At 40.5% G+C, this 20,384-nt stretch overlaps 1 protein-coding gene across 1 annotated transcript; it reads right to left on the bottom strand.

The window, feature by feature from the left end:
- Nucleotides 1–4,841: 4,841 nt before the first annotated feature.
- GCSH (glycine cleavage system protein H) lies at nt 4,842–16,200 on the bottom strand. Its single transcript, XM_025426953.3, has 5 exons — nt 15,938–16,200; nt 11,421–11,500; nt 10,330–10,393; nt 6,500–6,631; nt 4,842–4,977 (listed from the first exon to the last, which is right to left on the bottom strand). Exons 1-5 carry the CDS (start codon nt 16,083–16,085, stop codon nt 4,880–4,882), a joined length of 522 nt encoding a protein of 173 aa, XP_025282738.1. The 5' UTR covers nt 16,086–16,200; the 3' UTR covers nt 4,842–4,879.
- Between the last annotated feature and the right edge of the window lie 4,184 nt (nt 16,201–20,384).

The following is a 20,384-nucleotide window of genomic DNA, read 5'->3' as shown; positions in this document are numbered from 1 at the left end:
AGGCACTTGGGAAGATAGCCATTAATGCTTTTTATACAGAACCCACGGTACTAATTAGAAAGCCTGGAAAAACTATTGTATAACATTTCTCTGGGATATTAGAACAAAGTACTTTTCTGGACACTTTTTTAGGTGTCATTTTCTTTACCTAAAATATGCACATTTGTATGTTATATCCCACAACCTGGAAGAAATGGTATGCCTGCATACTTCTAAAAACAGTTGTACAAAAAAATAAAAAAATAAACAGTTGTACAAAACTGCGTTACTTCACTGCACATTTTTGTTACAAAACGTTCATAAATGTAAATGGTAGTAAAGTATTGACATCCGCAGTATCATAAATGTTGGCGTTGAGGAATGTTTCGCCCCAGGGCGCCGGGGTGGCACAGTCGGCTAAGGGCCCTGCTCATTTCCTGATCTCATAGGCTGTGAGACTGAGCTCTGCGCTGTGGGTCTGCTTGGACCTTCTCTCCCTCTCCAATAAATAAAACCTTAAAAAAATGTTGAACCCTTATTTGAAAAGTACTGGAAGAAATCTAAATTTAATGAGTTTGATACTCATCAACATCTATTTAAAAATATAATTAAAAGATGGAAATTCTTTTGCTTTTTCTCCTTAAATTCATAATTGTATTCTTATTCTACTTCCTACACAGAACTTCATTCTAACATATCTATGGTCAAAGACTTATTGAGTAGCCTTGTCACTTTGGGGTGCAACAACAACAAAAAATTGAAAGCAAAACTTAAAGACTATAAGGCTAAAACAATCCAGTGTTTCCAGATTGAGAATTGTCTATTCAATCAATACTCAGTTGACAAACATCAGGAATGTATTACATGTGTTGATAAATACTAGACAATGTTACTGGAAGCGTATCAATGAAATGGGTGACGCTGTTCCTCCCCTTCCCAATTCTTGTATCTGTGGATAAATATCAAAATAAGACAGATTCAGACCCCATTTTATTCATTTTCTAAATATATAGAATCTGAAATACCTTGTCATACGAAGATGCGTATGAAAGAGTTTTGGTTTTTTTTTTTTTTTAAAGATTTTATTCATTTAATCATGAGAGACACAGAGACTCAGAGACATAGACAGGAGAAGCAGGCTCCCTGGAGGAGTCAGGTTCAATCCCAGACCCAGGATCATGCCCTGAGTCAAAGGCTCAGGCTCAACCGCTGAGCCACCCAGGCGCCCTGAAAGAGGTTTTGTTATAGCAGTCTCTCAACTTCTTAAAAATTCCTTTCCAAACAGAAATCACAGTTAACAAAAAATATTTTAATGATAAGTTAATAGTTGGGTTAGGTCCTCCTTCACTTATTTTGAAAACAGAAAATTTGAAATCACCTAACAGAAGGCTTTGTTACCTAGTCATGAAGGCTACTTTGTTTCTAGGAAGTATACCAAAAAACTTAAGAATTTTACTAAATGACTTTTTTTTTTAAAAGATTTTATTTATTTAGTCATAGACACAGAGAGAGAGAGGCAGAGGGAGAAGCAGGCTCCACAGGGAGCCTGATGTGGGACTCGATCCTGGGCCTCCAGGATCACACCCCAGGCTGCAGGCGGCGCCAAACCGCTGCGCCACCGGGGCTGCCCCCTTACTAAATGACTCTTAATAAGCTTGACTGTAAGCACATTCTCATTAAGTACATGTGAAAGTTGGAAGATGGTTAACTGATTTCCTTCACAAGAACTGTGCCTGCACACCTTGCTTTTAAATGGGCTCTTTGCTGTAGTTTAGCAGGTAAAAACCTGATAGCATGACTAAGGAGAAATATTAAGGGTCAACTGTTTAGTCATGTTTACAAAAAGCCAATATAGGCTGAATCAGGATATCAGGAGTTCTAGTAGAGTAAGATCCTAGAGTTAGCCAAGAAATGTTTCAAAAACAGAAAAATAGAGGTAGGAGATATATGAAAACTATATTTTCTATTTAATTTTGTTGTGAATCTAAATCTGGTCTACAAAGAATACTGATGGGGGTAGGTGGTGAGTTGTAAAGCCATTTTGCACAGAATAAAGAATTTAATCTCCTTGTAAAGTGAAGGCCCTCTCTGAGGCAGGCATATGTGTGTTTGGGTCTGAATGTTAAGCAGTAATAAGAACAGTTACAATTAGCATAATTCTTTTAAAGATTTTAGAGCACAGAAACAAGAGGAGCGGCAGAGATGAGAGGAAGAGAATCTCAAGCAGACTCCCTGCTGAGGTCTGAGGTCAGAGCCAATGCAGGCTGACCTCAGGTTCTTGAGATCCTGACCCCAGCCAAAATCCAGAATCAGACACTCAGTGAACTGAGCCATCCCCTGGATAGGCGCCCATAGTTCTTCTTAAAACTTAAGGCTGTCAGCGTCCTTAAACTCGGGAAAGTGATAAAATTTTTAAGATCATCAAAAAAATTTAATACCTTTAGAGTAACCTTTTCCATTTCTTGAGTTTAAATTATCAGCAAGCATTATTTTAAACCTTTATGAAACTGCTCTATTAGAACCAAAACCATTCAAAAGGAATATGAAGTCAGAGAAATTAAATTCTCTGTTGATTTACTTTTTGGAGGGCCACTGAATGCCTGACATTTTTGGCAGCATTATAATAGAAATGAGGGTTGAAATGGTTCTGTATTCTAAATAGCAAAAGAACACGTTGCCATACTGTTTGGCTCTGAAAAAGTTCAGAGGGAGTCTAACAGTGCAAGTGTGTCTTTGAGAAAGGATGGAAGAATAAAAAACTGCCCATCTTTTTTAGATTATAATCACTGATGAACTTTCATTCTAGAATTGCCATTTTTGCTTGCTTCCCCTCTTAAGAACCTTCCTCCTCCCTCCCTTCCACCCCTATTCCAATTTAAGTATTTTTGTAGTAACATTAGCTAAGGAATTAGAGAATGCACCAGGAAATGTGAAAATTCTAACCATGACTGCCCAGCTTTCTTTAAGTGTCTTATCTTCCCCACTACCTTTCTTTTCTGTGAAATGGTAGTATTTATGGATCTGTCCTACCTAGCTCTGGATATTGCTTTATTTATTTTAAGAATATTTTATTTTTTGGGCAGCTCCAGTGGCGCAGTGGTTTAGCACCGCCTGCAGCCCAGGGCGTGATCCTGGAGACCCGGGATGGAGTCCCACATTAGGCTACCTGCATGGTGCCTGCTTCTCCCTCCGCCTGTGTCTCTATGAATAAATAAATAAAATCTTAAAAAAAAAAGAATTAAAAAAAAGAATATTTTATTTTTTGAGAGACAGCACAAGCATGGGGAGTGGCAGCAGGGAGAAGCAGGCTCCCTGCTGAGCAGGGAGCCGAATGCAGGGCTTAATGGCTTGATCCCAGGGTCCTGGGATCATGACCTGAGCCAAATCGGACACTTAACCAACTGAGCAACTAAGGTGCCCCTGGATATTGCTTTAATCATCATGAAGTAATGTATGAGAGTACTTCAAAAGAGTAAATCTATGTAATTGTTACTCATTCTTTTCTATCTCCAAAGGAGAGTCAAATTAATTTTTAATAATTAAAAATTGACTAATAATTAAACAAGGAGATAGTTACCGAAAATATTTTGAACACTTTGATAAGGTTGCAAAAATACAGCTCAGCAGTGACATGGCCATTAAAGGATGGTTTGTTTCTACTGAGCAGAAAGATTTGCTATTTACTTACATATTTCCTCTAGGTTTTCACATTTGCAGTTTATTCACCATCAGAAGGTGGTGGTATTTGAATATATCCCTTTTCTGGCACTAACTGGGAAAAATGATACAAGTATGTCTGCTCTTGCTATGTATATGTATTTATATATATTTATAGTTGTGTGTGAGTATATTATCATATCCCCTTCAAAATATCAGCTTATTACACTTGGCTTAGAGAATATGGTATCTAGCTACTTAAAAATACCACTGGGCACTGTAAATTTGCTTAAGCGGATATTTACTAAGTCAGTGTGTGAGCTCTTAAAAAGTTTCACTATGCCCATTTCTGTTCCCATTACTTAAACATGAATGTGGTTTACTTTCTTAAGGATGCCATATGTTATGCTTATCAAACTTTTACTTTTCCTTGTTTTCCTCTTATGTCTTTTAACTTGGCAGCATTAAAAACAAACAAACAAAACACAAAACAAAAACCACCAAAGTCAGTGCTTTCTTTTTGATTAAAGATGACCAAAAATGGTACTTGATGCTATCAGGCAATTAGGTCTTTAAGAAAAACCAGATTTGTGATTAAAAGGAAACATTTTCTTGAAACCTTTCATTGTTATGGCTTAAATTTCCTTTTAAAAAATAACTTTCCATAAGTTAAAATTAGCATTTTCACAAATACTAGCAGAGTCACTCAATGAAATATTAACAGCAAAACAAAACAAAAAAAAACATGATTAACAAAGTTGAAGATTTTATTATTAACAATTTCTCTTCCTGCAAGGCTGTTGCTTCATTTTATAAAAATAGCACCAGCAAGTGCAGTATGCTGCAAAATTAAGGTAGTATTGTTCCTTACCTGACACTATAAGACTAACAAACCTTTCTCTACTGCCAGTTATTTCCAATGGAAAGATTATTTATTTTGACCCCAAATCCTTGAATTACGTAATTTTTTATAACTAGTTTTTAACCACAGATAATTTCAGGATTCTGAGTATCGTAACTGGAGCCTAGCATAATCCAAAGGTGTTGCAAAAAAGATGCATATTGTGTTTATCTGCAATCATTGTGAAATTAAGGGTGTTTTCTTCCATTAGCATTATTGCAAGTAGTTTCTTTTTCCACAGATATTGCTAATAGTTGCTCTTTAAATCCTGTATGCACCACTAATTTAAGACAACTATGCTAGATTAAGTTGTTTCATACTAGTTTATTTAGGGTTTCATTTTCACTCCTCAATAGATTTTATGTATTTCTCATATGCTTCTTCACTCATTAATTCATCCAGTTCTGAAGGATTACTGAGTGCTATCTTGATCAGCCAACCTGCAACCAAAAAAAAGTATCATATTCCAAATTACCTTTTTAAAGAGTAAAAGTCAGATTCATTCAAAATGTAAAATTTTTGAGTGCCTCAAAACTGATCTAGTATTCTTTATATAAATCACTCATTATTTATTCAAGGAGCTTTATATTTTAGCCTTAAGAATTCAGTTAATATTGTTGCATATCACAATTGAAAAGAAAACCAGAATAGATTCTACTATAATGGATTAAGAATGCTTAACCTCATGCCTATGAGAATGGCTAAAATAAAAACAGAAAAAAAGTGTTGATGAGAATGTGCAGAAAAAGGAACGCTTGTGCACTACTGTTGAGAATGTAAACTGGTGCAGCCATTGGCAGACAGTGTGGAGCTTCCTCAAAGTTAAAGATAAAAAAAAAAACAAAAACAAAAAAAACAAAACAAAAAAAAGTTAAAGATAGAACTAACCTATGATCCATCAATTGCACTACTGAGTAGTTATCCAAAGAATACAAAAACTAATTTGAAAGGATATATGCACCCCTAGGTTTACTGCAGCATTATTTACAATAGCCAAACTATGGAAGCAGCCCAAGTGTCCATCAGTAGATGAAGATGTAGTGTGTGTGTAAAACAGATTATTACTCAGGCATAAAGAAAAATATGAAGTCTTGCCATTTGCAACAACATGGATGGAGTTAGAGAGTATATAATGTCAAGCAAAATAAGTCAGTCTGAAATACCACACTGAAAATACCGTATGATTTCAGTCATATGTGGAATTTTTTAAAGTAGGCTCCACACCCAGCATGGACCCAACACTGGAACTCATGGCTCCAATCAGCACCTGAGCTGAGGTCAAGAGTCGGATGCTTACCCGACTGAGCTACCCAGGCACCCCTCATACGTGGAATTTACAAAACAAAATGAACAAAGAAAAAAAAGAGAGAGAAACTAAGAATCAAAATTTTTAAGTACAGAGAACAAACTGATGGTTATTAGGGGAAGGTGGGTGGAGGGATGGGTTAAATATGGCATGGGGATTAAAGAGTATACATTTATTATGATAAGCACTACTAGTGTTAGAAGGGTTAGGTGAGGCAACAGAGAACTACAAGCTAATCCTAATTTTGCAATTCATGGACAAAATGGAGAAAACTGCTGCTACTGCATTTCACCGAGTTATTAAGATGAAACTGTGACAAAACTGATTGAATAGGTATTATTCTGTTACCACCTACATCACACAATATGATTGGACACTTTATGTCTGAAGAGGTGAATACTTTGCAAGTGTTCATGAAGAGTCTACTACAGCTTAGTACTAAGAACTCTGAAGAATAAGGCGACGTTTTTATTGAGATCTTAAACCTAACCTTATATATTCAGTTAATCTGTGTTTCCCTTTTTTTAAAGCACAGCATCACTATTTAGTATCAAAAGTGCAAAAAAGATGAAGTTATAATCTGCTGAAGCTTGCTTTAAATTCTAAATGTTAACTGCAGCAATAATCCTTTGAAAAAAATTCTAGCAACAACTTACCATCTTCATAACAAGATTTATTGACAAGTCCTGGATTTTCTGCAAGAGCTTCATTAATTTCAGTTACTTCTCCTGATAGAGGAGAGTAGAGTTCACTAGCAGCTTTCACACTTTCCAAAGCACCAAACTCATCTAAATTGAGAAAATTTAAACATTAAATATCAAAAGTCAATGACCTGAAAATATAAAATACAGAAGTAGTCACCTTTGATTCAGGATGATATCACATTCTAAATATCTTTAATTTAAAAGTAAAACCACTGCTTACATCACCTATGAGAAGGGTATAAATATCTCAATAAAGTGGACCTGTTTTAGGAATGAACAACAAATGGTGACATATCTGAATACCAAATATGCTTTCATTCAGTATAAAACTCAATTTTCTTTTAATTTACTGTGGCTCCAGAAAGCAAGTATCAGGAGATTCCAGTAATGGTGAAGTACCTCATGAGACCAGCCTTCTTGTAGATAGCAATTATAAACTCTAAACAAAATGAAAAACAACCATATGAAGGCTGTGAAGAGTGACCAAAGGTGGATTTAATCCTTAAAAGGGGGCCCAGGGCTGCCTGGGGGGGCTCAGGAGTTTAGCGCTGCCTTCAGCCCGGGGCGTAATCCTTGAGACCTGGGATCGAGTCCAACATCGGGCTCCCTGCATGGCGCCTACTTCTCCCTCTGCCTGTGACTCTGCCTCTCTGTGTGTGTCTCTCGTGAATGAATGAATGAATGAATGAATGAATGAATGAATGAATAAATAAATAAATAAATAAATAATCTTTAAAAAGGTGGGGGGGGGCAAACTGGGTGAGATCTTCCTTCATATAATTTGTACTAACAACCCCATTTAAAATGCACAGTGTTAACTAGAACACAGAGTAAAACCAGTCTTATTTGAGGGGTCAGAGGACGGAATGTAGGCCTGCCAAGGTGGCTAGAACCTGAGGGCTGAAATCCTAGAAAAAAAGGGGGCTATGGTTAAGAGAAAAAGTAGTCAACAGATCCCAAAATGACCCATAGACCTACATTTTGGGATAAGCAGAGAACCTATTATCTTCAGATTTTTAAAAAGCTCATCATGTATAAACACATGGGGGAATACCTGCAAAGAAATGAAAAATTGGGGGGGGGGGGCACCTGGGTGGTTCAGTGGTTGATCATCTGCCTTTTTGCTCGGGTTGTGATCCTGAGGTCTTGGGGATCAAGTCCAGCATCAGGCTCCCCACAAAGAGCCTGCTTTTCCCTTTATGTATGTCTCTGCCTCTCTGTGTCTCTCGTGAATAAATAAATAAAATTTTGAAAAAAATGGAAATTTAAAAAGTGGACATTCTAGAACTGGAAAGTATAACATCTAAAATAAAATTCACTGGATAGCAATAACAGCAAAAGGGTCAGTTAATGTGAACAAAGAGCACCTTTTTTTAAAAAAGACTGAAAAATTAACAGAGCCTTAGTCACCTGTGGGACAACATCGAGTGATCTGAACTGAATGATACTGAGAATACAATATACCCAAATTTGTGGGATATAGCTAAAATAGTGCTTTGAAGGAAATCATTATCTTTAGGTCTCATTTACAAAGAACATGTTAAAAAAAAAAAATCAATGACCTCTGAGTTCTAAAGACACTAGAAAATGAACAAAAGCAGTCAATTCATGGAAAGGAGATAACACTTGAAAGAAGGGACAATAGTGGTGATTTTTTTTTAAATGGCATTTAGCCTGAAGACAAGACACCAATCTATGCCATTTGGGGCAGCCAAAGTTCTAAGAGGAAATCTCAGTCTTAATTGGTGTAAGGGACCAGAAGACGAATTGAGGCCACCATAACTAATAGAAAGTGAGGTGGGAAATCCTAAGGAGAGAGACTAAAAGGGAGAGCCCCAAATCCTATGTATAAACTCTGTCTAGGCCCCTGAATGATGCCTGAACCATGCATGCACGGCTGGCATCCCAGTGAAGGCTAAAAGAATTAAACTTAGATTTTAGCTGCTACTCACTACAAGGGAGATGCAATTTACAGTTTGGGTAAAGAAAGTACTTATTAAAGCCCCAATTTGCTACCTAAAGAAGTCAGAAAAATTAGAGCAAATTAAGTCTAAGTTGAAGGAAGAAAACAAAGATATAAACATGAAATAAAGGGACTGTTAAGAATCAATGAATAAGAGATTTCTTAGAAAATATACAATGTTCTATACATAAATAAAAACATTAATAACTTAGACATGTTAAAAATTAAAAGTTTATCCAAAAAACAGTTAAGAAAATGAAAAGGCAAAATCATAAACTATGACAAAACTTCACAAGATATAGATCTGAAAAAAATATATATAGATCTGAAAAGATTTGTATCTAGAATATATAGAATGCCTAAAAATCAATGGTAAAAAGACAACTCAAATAAATTTGGTAAAGGTTTGACTAGAGACTAAACACAAAAAAAGATGTGAGTGGCAAAAAGCACATGGAAGGCTGCTCAACAACAATTTGTTATCTCACCGTGGGATCTGCAGTGCCTAGAACTCTCTCATACTGCTGGTGAGAATGTAAAATGGTATAACCACTTTGGGAAGCTGTTTGGCAGTTTCTTATAAAGTTAAACATATAACTACTATACTACATGCCAGAAATTCCACTCCTATATGTATGTACCCAAGAGAAATGAAGACATCTACAGAAAGATTTCTACTAAAAAAAGTTTATAGATTTCTAACTGCTAAAAACTAGAAATAACACAAATCCATCAACAAAAGATTAAAAGGTTATGTAATAGTACACTCTTCAGCATCACTCAACATAAATCTCATAATCATGATATTGGACAAAAGAAGCCAGATATAATATAAAAACTGTGTGGTTCCTTTTAAATGAAGTTAAATAATAGGCAAATTAATCTATGGTGACAGAAATCAGAACAGGTTGTCTTGAGAAGGGTTTTTCAATCGGCAAGGTTTACAAAGTGTTTGTTTGTTAAAACTCATTGGATTGTACACTTCAGGCATTTTCATTGTATGTAAATTTTACATCAATTTTCTAAAAGCCTTAGCAGAAAGTTTAGAGCATTCATTAGTTTAGATGTATTTATGTTAATGTAAGTTTTTTAAACACAGCAGGTTTATGCTGCTCACTTGCTATTAAGAGATATTCAGAAAATGTTCAGTGAAGAGATCTCCTGCTTGAGAGCAGCAGAGTGGATACAAAACATCATGAGAAAAGAAAATAACTGTTCTCTAACAGAAGAAAAATGGACAGATAAAGATTATCAATCACAACAAGGGTCTTATAGTGACATTGGAAAAGGTTCCTGTGAAAACCTTCAAAAAGGATATGACCTAATATATAATATATCCAGCTAGGATACTGAGAACCAGGAAGAAGAAAAAAGTTCAAAGCAAGATAAATGATGGGGAAAGTTTAAGCAGAAAAAAACATGACCAATGTTGTCAAAGATATTTAGAAAAACAGATTGTTTACTGCCTCCAAGGAAAAACAGATTTTACCTTCTCATCCTACTGTTGGATACGGCCATTTGAGAAAGTGATGCTTGAAGATTTTGCTGTCATTTTGTAACCTCTGGCACACTGAGGCAGAAAAAGTATGAAAAGAATTCATGTCCTTGATGACTCTTCACTATACCACTAAGACAATCCTGTTTCCATCTATCTCTAGACTTCTTGAAGGAGATAAACTCCAACTGTTCAATCTTTTAGGTGAGTTTTCTATTACTTGAGTAAAAAGCACTCTAATTGATCCTAAGTGTAAACAGATTGTTATGCAAAGTAAAGATACTTAAGGCATGAATAATATGCCAAGATGAGAAAAATACTCACCTTGTTTGTTCAGTTTTGTCCCAACTTCAGGCAGACTACAGTAAACAACATCTCCCAAAGCTTCCTAAAACAAACAAAACACAGACCTCTAAGAAATCAAATTAAACCTCCTAGTAAATAGGAACAAGCCAAACACTAACCTTCTATAATTCAGATAGTTCCTATTTTACACTCGAGGGACCACATTCATTTGTTTTTCTTACAACTCTTCAAAAATGCAAAACTATTCTTAGCTCAGGACCTGTAAGAAAACAGGCTGCCAGCTAGCCTGGCCCACAAGCAGCAGTCATTCCTGTCATAAGCCATCCCATCAATATTCTAGCTCCTCTGAGAATAAACACACCTTGTGCTCTTCCACCTTTGCAGCTGTGCTTAGGCCATTTCCCCTGCTGTATTTGCTGAAATCGTACCCACTGATCTGTAAATCATCGTCCTCAGGCCTGGTCCTCCCTGAAGACCTTGACTCCAAGTTAAGAAGTCAGCTCTCCATCAGGGGAGTTACAACCCTTGTACTACTCAGATCATCATCCATCATGTACTATTTTGTGTATAATTTCCCATGTAGGTGATTCTCCTATAAATAAACCGAGGAGGTGAAGACAGCGCCTGTACAGTATTGTACACAGTACCATGTACTGGGCCACACATAGGCCAGTGAAGATACAATATGGGATCACTGGGAATAGCGAAATTAAGAGAAAAAGACTGGCTAAATAAAAGGTTTGCCTTTGTCTAGTCTGTGCCAATCTGGGTTTTCCTTCTTCATGCCCCCTGATTGTACATGTTTTGTTATCCACAAAACACTGTCAACATCCCAGGCCTTCTGTTTCTCTTATTTTTCCCTTAACTGCCCCAACACCATTAAACATATTTCTTTCTTGAATAAGGTATGTTTACTTATAATTGTTAACCTTTTAATAATCTCTTAAAACACTATATACTGCCCTAAATTATATTTTGCTTGTTTACTTGATTGATGTTCTTTAAACATCAAAACAAAGAATAAGGGGCAGAATAATAATTTTTAAAAGGCAGACAATCCAATTTAGGCAAGAGCAGACTGTTTTAAGTATTTCAAAACAATCCAATACCTGTGCAAAATTGCTGATTCCTACTGTTCCAATACCATTTTCTGTTGTTATCCATTCATGTTTGTCTGTGAATTTACGCACTAAAATAGAAGACCAATATTTCAGAAAAGCAGTGGTATCACTTCTTAAAAAGCACTTTTCATATCAATACTGTCAAAAGGCAAGACTTCTCTAGTATTTGTGTTTGACTCACTGACACCGACTTTTAGTAACATACTGCTGAGGAAAAACCAGATCACATGAAAAGACAAAATATCTTCTCAACAGTATCATTTAGGCAAAGATGACCTGATGTGAATGGATACCTTGTGTATCTTTTGGAGATATGGTTATTCCAACATTAGTGTAAATTACACATATAAACTATGTATACTTATTCATTACTGGTCTGTCTTACAGAAGGTAGTCTGTCCCTCTGTAGACAGACTTGGATTGAGGAAGCACAAATGCTCATAATGCTCATAAATGATTTAACATGAAAAAAAAAATGTGCCTGTTTAGGTGAAATTGACAGAAGAGGGCTTCACTGCAACTTGGTTATAAAGCGGAATCTTACATAACTGAAACTGACCTGGAACAATTATAATTTGACTAAGTTCTTTAAATTCCATTTTTTTTAAAGATTTTATTTTATCTATTCATGAGAGGCACACAGAGAGAGAGGGAGAGAGAGAGAGGCAGAGACACAGGCAGAGGGAGAAGCAGGCTCCATGCAGGGAGCTCGATGTGGGACTCGATCCCGGGTCTCCAGGATCAGGCCCGGACCCGGGCCGAAGGCAGCGCTAAACCACTGGGCCACCCGGGCTGCCCCTAAAATTCCATTTTAATTGAATTCAAACCTGCCAGTGAAGAAAGTGGTCACTATCATTTAAAGAAACTTTAAGATCAGAACTCAACAGTCACCTCAGAGCTAAGGCATTATTAACTGATGGAAAGTCAAGCTCTGCTCAACATTCAATGGCTAGGAAAAAAGACTGACCAAAGTTCGAGAGATGTGAAAAAAGCTATTTAGAATTTAATGTCAGAGTACTTGCTTTAAAGAATAAATTTTTGGGGCAGCCCCAGTGGCTCAGCGTTTTAACGCTGCCTTCAGCACAGGGTGTGATCCTGGAGACCCGGGATCGAGTCCCAGGAGTCCCATGTCAGGCTCCCTGGATGGAGCCTGCTTCTCCCTCTGCCTGTGTCTGCCTCTGCCTCTCTGCCCCTCTCTCTCTCTTCCCCCATGTTTCTCACAAATTAATTTAAAAAAAATCTTTTTAGAAATTAAAAATAATAAAAGAATATTTTTTTAAAAAGCATATGCTATTTTCTTAAATATACGTATCACGGTATGAGGCCAAGTATTTTTCCAAAACCAATGCATCAGAAATTAATAGGACAATGGTCCATCAATTCAAATGCTGTTTTAGAGTAAGTCTTTCTGGTTCACTCTTATCCTTTATCCAAAAGATAGTTATACTTAAAACAGCATTAAATTGCTTTGATCACATAGCTATTAGAAGCAGAATGTAACTTACTACTTTCTTTTCCCCCTAATCATTAAAAAAATCTTAATTTCATAGTCTTCCCTGGAAGAATTTCTAAAATGTCACAAAGGAACTTGCTTTGCTTCGTTTCACTTCAAATACTAAATACTTCAGGTCAATCTGATCTTTCTGCAAAGTTTCTACTTGGTGTTCTGACTGGAATTCTCACCACCCCCCACCCCTCTGCCTTTTCTTGACTACTTCAAGTTGAGAAGCTCTTTTCTGCCAAAAATCCTTCTGTAGCCCTCCAGCTGGCTCCCACGGCATTCTGCACCACTCTCCCTGGACCGTGGCCCTACAACACACAGCACTTAAGGAGCTACACATATAGTCCTTTTGTCCATTCTCCCCAGGAAGGAGACGAAGCACAAAGCAAGCAAGAGCATTGCTTATTTCATTTTTATTTGTATTCTCAGTTCTAACTCAGAGCTTACCACTCAGAAGTTTAATGAGTGAAGTAATTCTTTGTTTTAAATAAGTCAAGGAGATTCTGACCAAAATATCTATATAGGTATGTGGCTACACACACTTAATTCTCCCTATCATGGTTACAACTCCAGAATTGGCTGATTACAATACCAATTATGAAAAGTTTAAATCTATACCTTTTTTTAAAGTTTTTTTAAAAGATTGTATTTATTCACAAGAGACAGAGAGAGAGAGAGAGAGAGGGGGGCAGAGAGACACAGGCAGAGGGAGAAGCAGGCTCCATGCAGGGAGCCCAATATGGGATTTGATCCCAGGTCTCGAGGATCACGCCCTGGGCTGAAGGTGGTTGAGCCACCCAGGGATGGCTAAATCTAAACCTTTTAAAAGCAACCCTAAATCTATACCTTTTAAAAGTAACAACTAGAGCGGCCTGGGTGGCTCAGCAGTTTAGCGCCGCCTTCAGCCCCAGGTGTGATCCTGGAGACCTGGGATTGAGTCCCACATCCGGCTCCCTGCATAGAGCCTGCTTCTCCCTCTGCCTGTGTCTCTGCCTCTCTCTCTCTCTCTCTCTCTGTGGTCTCTCATGAGTAAATAAATAAAATCTTTAAAAAAGAAAAGAAAAGAAATTAAAAAAATAAAGTAACAACTGGACAACTATAAATATGACTTCTCTGAGACTGCTGTATCAATTTGAGCCTTGCCATCTTGCCTAATTGTAAAGATAATCTTAGGAATAAGGTTGCTCACACTCAGTTTAGCAACTGAGCAACCACAAGTTTAGAATGAAAGACAGCAAGATTAGTAAGGTAAATGCCTGCAAGTCCACTTAATTTAAAAAGTCTGCAAGACTCTACAAGGCCAAGCTATTTAGGCTAAAGACAATGATTAGTTTAATTCTCCTTTAACCCTCCTCAGCCCAAGAGGATAAAAGTGGACAGGTCAGGTAAATAATTACTTTCTTACTGAGCCTTTAAAAACATCATATTTGGCTTCATAATGAGGTGTTTTCAGTAATTCATGAGAAGTCTGCATTTTCCTCCTTTCAGAGTCATCAGGGGGCATCTGGCTGGCTCAGTAGTTGGAGCATATGACTCTTGATCTCAGGGTTGTAGTTCAGCCTCAGTATTGAGTGTGGAGCCTACTTTAAAAAGTATGTGTTTTAAAATCACTAGTCACCGGCGCCTGGGTGGCTCAGTGGTTGAGCATCTGCCTCCGGCTCAGGGCGTGATCCCTGCTCTCTGCCTTTATCTCTGCCTCTGTCTCTCATCAATAAATAGATCTTAAAAAATAAAATAAAAGAAAATAAAGTCACTAGTCGGATAACAAATATTGGCCAATTTTTACCTACTTGATTCTATAATATTTAGTAACATTTACCAAATTCATTTCATCCGCCCAACAACTCTGTATGGTAGAGGTATTATCATTTCCATTTTTCTGATGAGGGAAAACAGACTAAGAAGTTAAGTGACTCTGCCCAAGATCACATAATTAGTAAGAGGTAGGGCTGAAATTGGAACTTGGGCCTCTGTTCTTAAAAACCCTGGTTGAACACCAGATCATGGGTATTGATATTTTGGACAATATTTAACTAGGTAACTGGAAAGTGCAAAAACCCAGCAGTAGTGTCACACTTACCAAAAAAAAAAAAAGATGCCTTGAAATTCACTTCTTCTCTGCGATATGCTTTCCCTTTGTATTCAAATTGGTAATTATTGATATGTGTCACCAACAGAACTAAAGGAATGTGTTAGCAACGACAGAGAAGCATCTTTATGTTTCGGACTGGAGTAAATGTTATCAAACCTTCCATTTCCAAACAGGTTTGTAAAAGAGTGAAATTAATGAGACAACAGCCATCACAGACCTATATGCATCCCTAAGAAGCCTCAATTCCTGGAGGCGCAGTTGGCGTCTCATGCCCTCGGGCACGCAGTAAGAAAACTTTTTCTGCTGCGGCAATTGCGCTGAAGCGTCAAGTAGCACAGATGGCCAGGGCGGGCGTGGGCAGGGCCCCGGTTATTCCAACCCCAAGTCCGTGTGAGCCCTCATTTCTGTCCCAACACATCCAGGACTCAATACAGACTTTCGCAGAATGTCTGAGAGTCCAAAAGACTTCATCTCACTGTTTTTAGGAAATAGCTGAGCCCTCAACGTCACGCTCACTTTTTTGCTAGTAAAAATCTAGCTCCAGTGCTTTAATTTCATTAAGTGCCCTTGCTTTGATTTTACCTCGGAGTTCTCAGTGACGTCCACGTAGCGAACCGAAGCCCACCATGCCCCCACTCTCAGGGCCTAACGATGCACACCCGCGAGCTCACCACCTGAGGTCGCGGCGGCTTAGCGACGCGGCCCGGTCCTCCACGGCGAGCGAAGGAGCCCGCCCCGGGCGGCCGCGCGTGTGCCCCGGGCTCCCCGGCCCGCAGGGGCAGGGCTGCGGCGTGGGCCACGCCACCCGGAGGCTGCAGGGCGCGCCCCGGCGGGAGGACGCAGCGTGAGCCGGCCGGTCGGCCCGTCGCCCCCCGCAGCCCCGCCCGCCCCCACGTGCCCGCCCGCGCTTACCCGAGAGCAGAGCGGGGCCCGTGCGCAGCGTCCGGACGGCGCCCGCCCTCGGCCCCCAGGGCCGCGGCAGGCCGGGCGCGGCGGACACCGAGGCGACCCGCAGCCCGCACGCCGCAGCCCGCACGCCCCGCACCGCCAGGAGCGCCATGTTCGCAGAGGTGCGGAGGGCGCTGTGCGAGCGGCTCGGGCGCCCCGGCCGGCGGGGGCGGGGCCGCGGCGGCCGCGGACCGGAGAAAGCCGGAGCCAGCCGGCTGGGCCGGGGCGGGGGGCGGGGCCCGGCCGGGGGGGCGGGAACTCCGAGCCGGGCGCGGCCTCGGATAGGGCGGCGCGCGCGCGGGGGGCGGGGACATGCAGAAGAGCAGGAGCCGCGGCCGGAAGGGGCTGGGGGCGGGGGGCGGGGGACGGGGCCTGGGCCGGGGGCGGGGCCTCGTACCCGGGAGCCGCTGGGCCCGGGAGTGAACGTGCGAGGTCGGCCTCCCGCTCCGGCAGCGCGGGAGGGGTTCCCGGCAGCGATGGCTTCGCGGGATGCGCATTCCTGTAGCAGGGGGGCCCTGAGGCCTCAAGGAAGGTATAGGGTGTCCCCAGGCCTGTCAGAGGATCAAGGTCACCCAGAGCACGGCTCAGAGCCAGGTCTAAACGGAGTCATTCCAAAGAAGACAGTCGGGCATTGGCCAAAGGAGTTCAGACACGGGGTGTCTCTTTGACATTTCAAAATGCTGGAGACAGTCCGGGAACCCACGTTATTACTTTACAGATGCCAAGAGGCCTGGGTCCCCCAAACGGACAGACCGAATCGTGAAGCTCATAATGGTGCAGGGACTTGCCTGATGGGGTGAGGTGGGAGCCAGCCGATGCAGGAGCAATCAGACGGCAAGGCTGAAACGCAGCGTGGTCAGTTCCTTGCTTACCTAGCCAGCCCTGTGACCGGGGCCTCTCCAGAAAGGCCGAAGGCATGTCCCCATCCAAGGAGACAGAAAATAAGTTCTGGGAAAGGCCTCAACTTCAACACAAATTAACTGGAGTGGGCGGGAATCAGCAAAGAAACCCCAGAGTGAAAAACATCTTAAGCTCCAGATCTTCATTATTCGGGGGTGGCCACCTAAAAGTGTGTGTGTGTGTGTGTGTGTGTGTGTGTGTACGCAGGGCTGTTTGGGAGACTCGTGTTGTTGCACCGAGCTTCCACGTCCCTCACAAAACGGGCACTGTCGTCAGCACGTCTGTGCAGTGGCTTGCAAGGGCTGTCGTGCTGCATTTTCCGTTCCCCTGCTATGTGCCTAGGTCAGTGCAAACATTACCTTTTTAGTCCTCTCCAAACCCCGTTCTGATACCTATTACTTTCATTTCATAGGTGAAGAGCTGGAGGCTTAGAAAGGTTAAAAGACTTGCCCAGAAAGGAGTGGGGAAAGCATTCATGGCTTAGTTAAGCAGCTACTAGGTGGCAAGTAGCAGGACTTCACCTCTAGTTGGATTCACGGTGCACTGCTCTTAAGCCCTGCTGTACTTGCCTCCTTTGGGAGGCCGACTGGCTCAGAGTGGTCTTCTCCAAACTCCAGATCCTGGCTAGCTTCTATAATGTCAACATTCCGTTTTTGTTGTTTTTTTATAAACCAACATAGTATACTACATGCCCTAAAATATTTATTCCCAGCTCTACTAAAGCATTTGGTGGGAAAAAACAAGGTCACATATCAGTCTGTGGACCATATCGCATGCTCTTCACCAAAACAATAGGAAATGTGTCATTTTTAAAAATTAATAAGCATTAGAATAATCAAAAATTCTCTTTTTTCGTAACTGATAATCTTTGTAACATCCATGGCTTGAGATTTGAAAGGTCATCTCAGCATGTTTGGTACATACAGATGCCGGAAACTTGCACATGGTTTTCTCTTTCAAGTGTCTTAAGAGGGATCCACTCATCTCTTTTTTTTTTCTCTCTCTCATAGCAATACAATTGGATGAGCTGACAGTCTGATATTTACAGTCAGTAAAAGAGGGAAGAGTAGCTGGGAAAGATGAGAGAGATGAAGAACTTACAACTTCTCCAGAACCTTTTGTTCTAAGATTTTCAGAATCTTAGAACTTTTCCTATTTAAAACAGACTGTAGGGACCCCTGGGTGGCTCAGCGGTTGAGCATCTGCCTTTGGCTCAGAGTGTGATCCCGACGTCCTGGGATCGAGTCCCACCTTGGGCTCCCTGCATGGAGTCTGCTTCTCCCTCTGCCTGTGTCTCTGCTTCTCTGTGTGTGTGTGTGTGTCTCATGAATAAATAAATAAAATCTTAAAAAAAAAAAAAAAAGCAAAACAGACTGTATGAGGGTGCCTGAGTGGCTCAATCAGTTAAGCATTTGCCTTCAGCTCAGGTCATGATCTCAGGGTCCTGGGGTAGGCCTGCATTGGGCTTCCTACTCAGCAGGGAGTCTGCTTCTCCCCCGCCCACACACCCCCACTTGTGTGCACACACTCACATGTTTTCTCTCATAAATAAAATCTTAAAAAATAAACTATACATGTCTGGTCTCTGTACCAGTCTATCAGGACATGTGCGTACACCTTGCTATGGGGTATTTGATGAATATCTCTGCCCATATAGCTCATGTTCATACCTGGCACAATAAAGAATGGATGATGGACTTTTACTTGGATAGAAGACAATGAAATCCCCAAGGTTTTGCATATGTTCTATGCTGTATGGGTCTTTATAATAAAGGATCCTTTTTATAATAAAGGATCCGTTTGTTTGTTTTTTTTTTAATTATCAGGGTAGGATCCTGATTTAACCGTCACAAAAACATTTAAGCTCTCATCCAGATAGAAGGCAATAGTTCAGTTCCAGAGTTGATTAAGTCAGTCATCAAACATCCATGTTCCTCTCACCTTTCTATTCTGCTATGTTCAGATTATTCCCTGTGGTCTCAAAATAGCTGCCAAAGTTCCAGGTGTCTTGCTTAAACCAGAAAATGTCTAGCAGCATAAGGCCCCATGTCTGTGGTGTCTCTTTATTACCAAGTAGACCTTTCCAGAAAGTATCCTGGAGACTTCATTTTTCATTTGCTGGAACTGGGTCCTGTGACTACCCTGAATCCCTCACTGTCAAGGGAAATGGATCATTATTACTAAGACAAATCAGGATTTGCCTTAGGTAGCAACAGGGTCACCTTCCCATGAGTCATGTGGGAAAGGAATAGATGTCTCCCTGAACAAAGTTGGGTTCTTTTTTTTTTTTTCCTACCATGTTTATTTATTTATTTTTTTATTGGTGTTCAATTTACTAAAATACAGAATAACACCCAGTGCCCGTCACCCATTCACTCCCACCCCCCGCCCTCCTCCCCTTCTACCACCCCTAGTTCGTTTCCCAGAGTTAGCAGTCTTTACGTTCTGTCTCCCTTTCTGATATTTCCCACACATTTCTTCTCCCTTCCCTTATTTTCCCTTTCACTATTATTTATATTCCCCAAATGAATGAGAACATATAATGTTTGTCCTTCTCCGACTGACTTACTTCACTCAGCACAAAGTTGGGTTCTGATTGCAATGAGGAAAGCATGGGATGGATTCAGGGCAGGCAAACTGGAGAATCTGTTACCACAGGTGAGTGAGGAAGAGGTACCAGATGGGTGAGCTGAAGAGGCTATGTGCTGTGCGTCCCCTGCATGGGGGAGGAGAAATGTGCCCTTATCCACACAGACACCTGAAAGCCTTTTCTTATTTAGGTCTGTGGTTCTCAGAATTTAGAGCATGGTTATTGAGTCTGATTATCAAGTCTGACTGCCCATTGGAATCACCTGGGGAGACTTTAAAACTACTATTGCCTGGGTCCTAGCCCAAAGGTTCTGATGCATTGGAATGAAGTCCGGGGAGTCTAGCATGCAGCCAAGGTTGAGAACCATTGATGTAGATCAACAATTCCCAAAGTATTGTCTAAAGAACACTAACTCTGACTAAGGTTGCTGCAGTACTGGATGCCTCAGAAGGGTTCAGGAGTCATTATACTCTTTATCTCTTGTGCTCATCTCATCCCAGGAGACTCACAGTGCCCATTTAGCATATTAAAAACTGACAATTCCCATGCTAAAGAACTTGTGTGACCTTTTATAATCTAGCGTTTCTCACATTTATTTGATTCAGAAACATTTCTGGGGGAATGATGCCTGTTATGATGAATTTTGTTCCCTAAAGAGATATGTTGAAGTCCTAACCCCCAGTACTCAAAATGTGATCTAATTTGGGAATAGGGTTGTTGCAGACGTAATTTGTTAAGATGAGGTCATAATAGAGTAGGATGGGCCTTCAATCCAGTATGACGAGAAAACTTATAAGACGAGGAAAAGAGGGGCGCCTGGGTGGCTCAGTTGATTAAGTGCCTTCAGCTTGGGAGCCTTGGGATCAAACCCTGCATCAGGCTCCCTGTCCAGTGAGGTGTCTACTTCTCTCTCTACCCCTC

The sequence above is a fragment of the Canis lupus genome, chromosome 5 (genome assembly GCF_003254725.2).
Source record: "Canis lupus dingo isolate Sandy chromosome 5, ASM325472v2, whole genome shotgun sequence".
Classification (NCBI taxonomy): domain Eukaryota; kingdom Metazoa; phylum Chordata; class Mammalia; order Carnivora; family Canidae; genus Canis; species Canis lupus.
The sequence above is the reverse complement of the archived record's forward strand: the minus strand, read 5'-3'. Positions and strand labels throughout refer to the sequence as shown.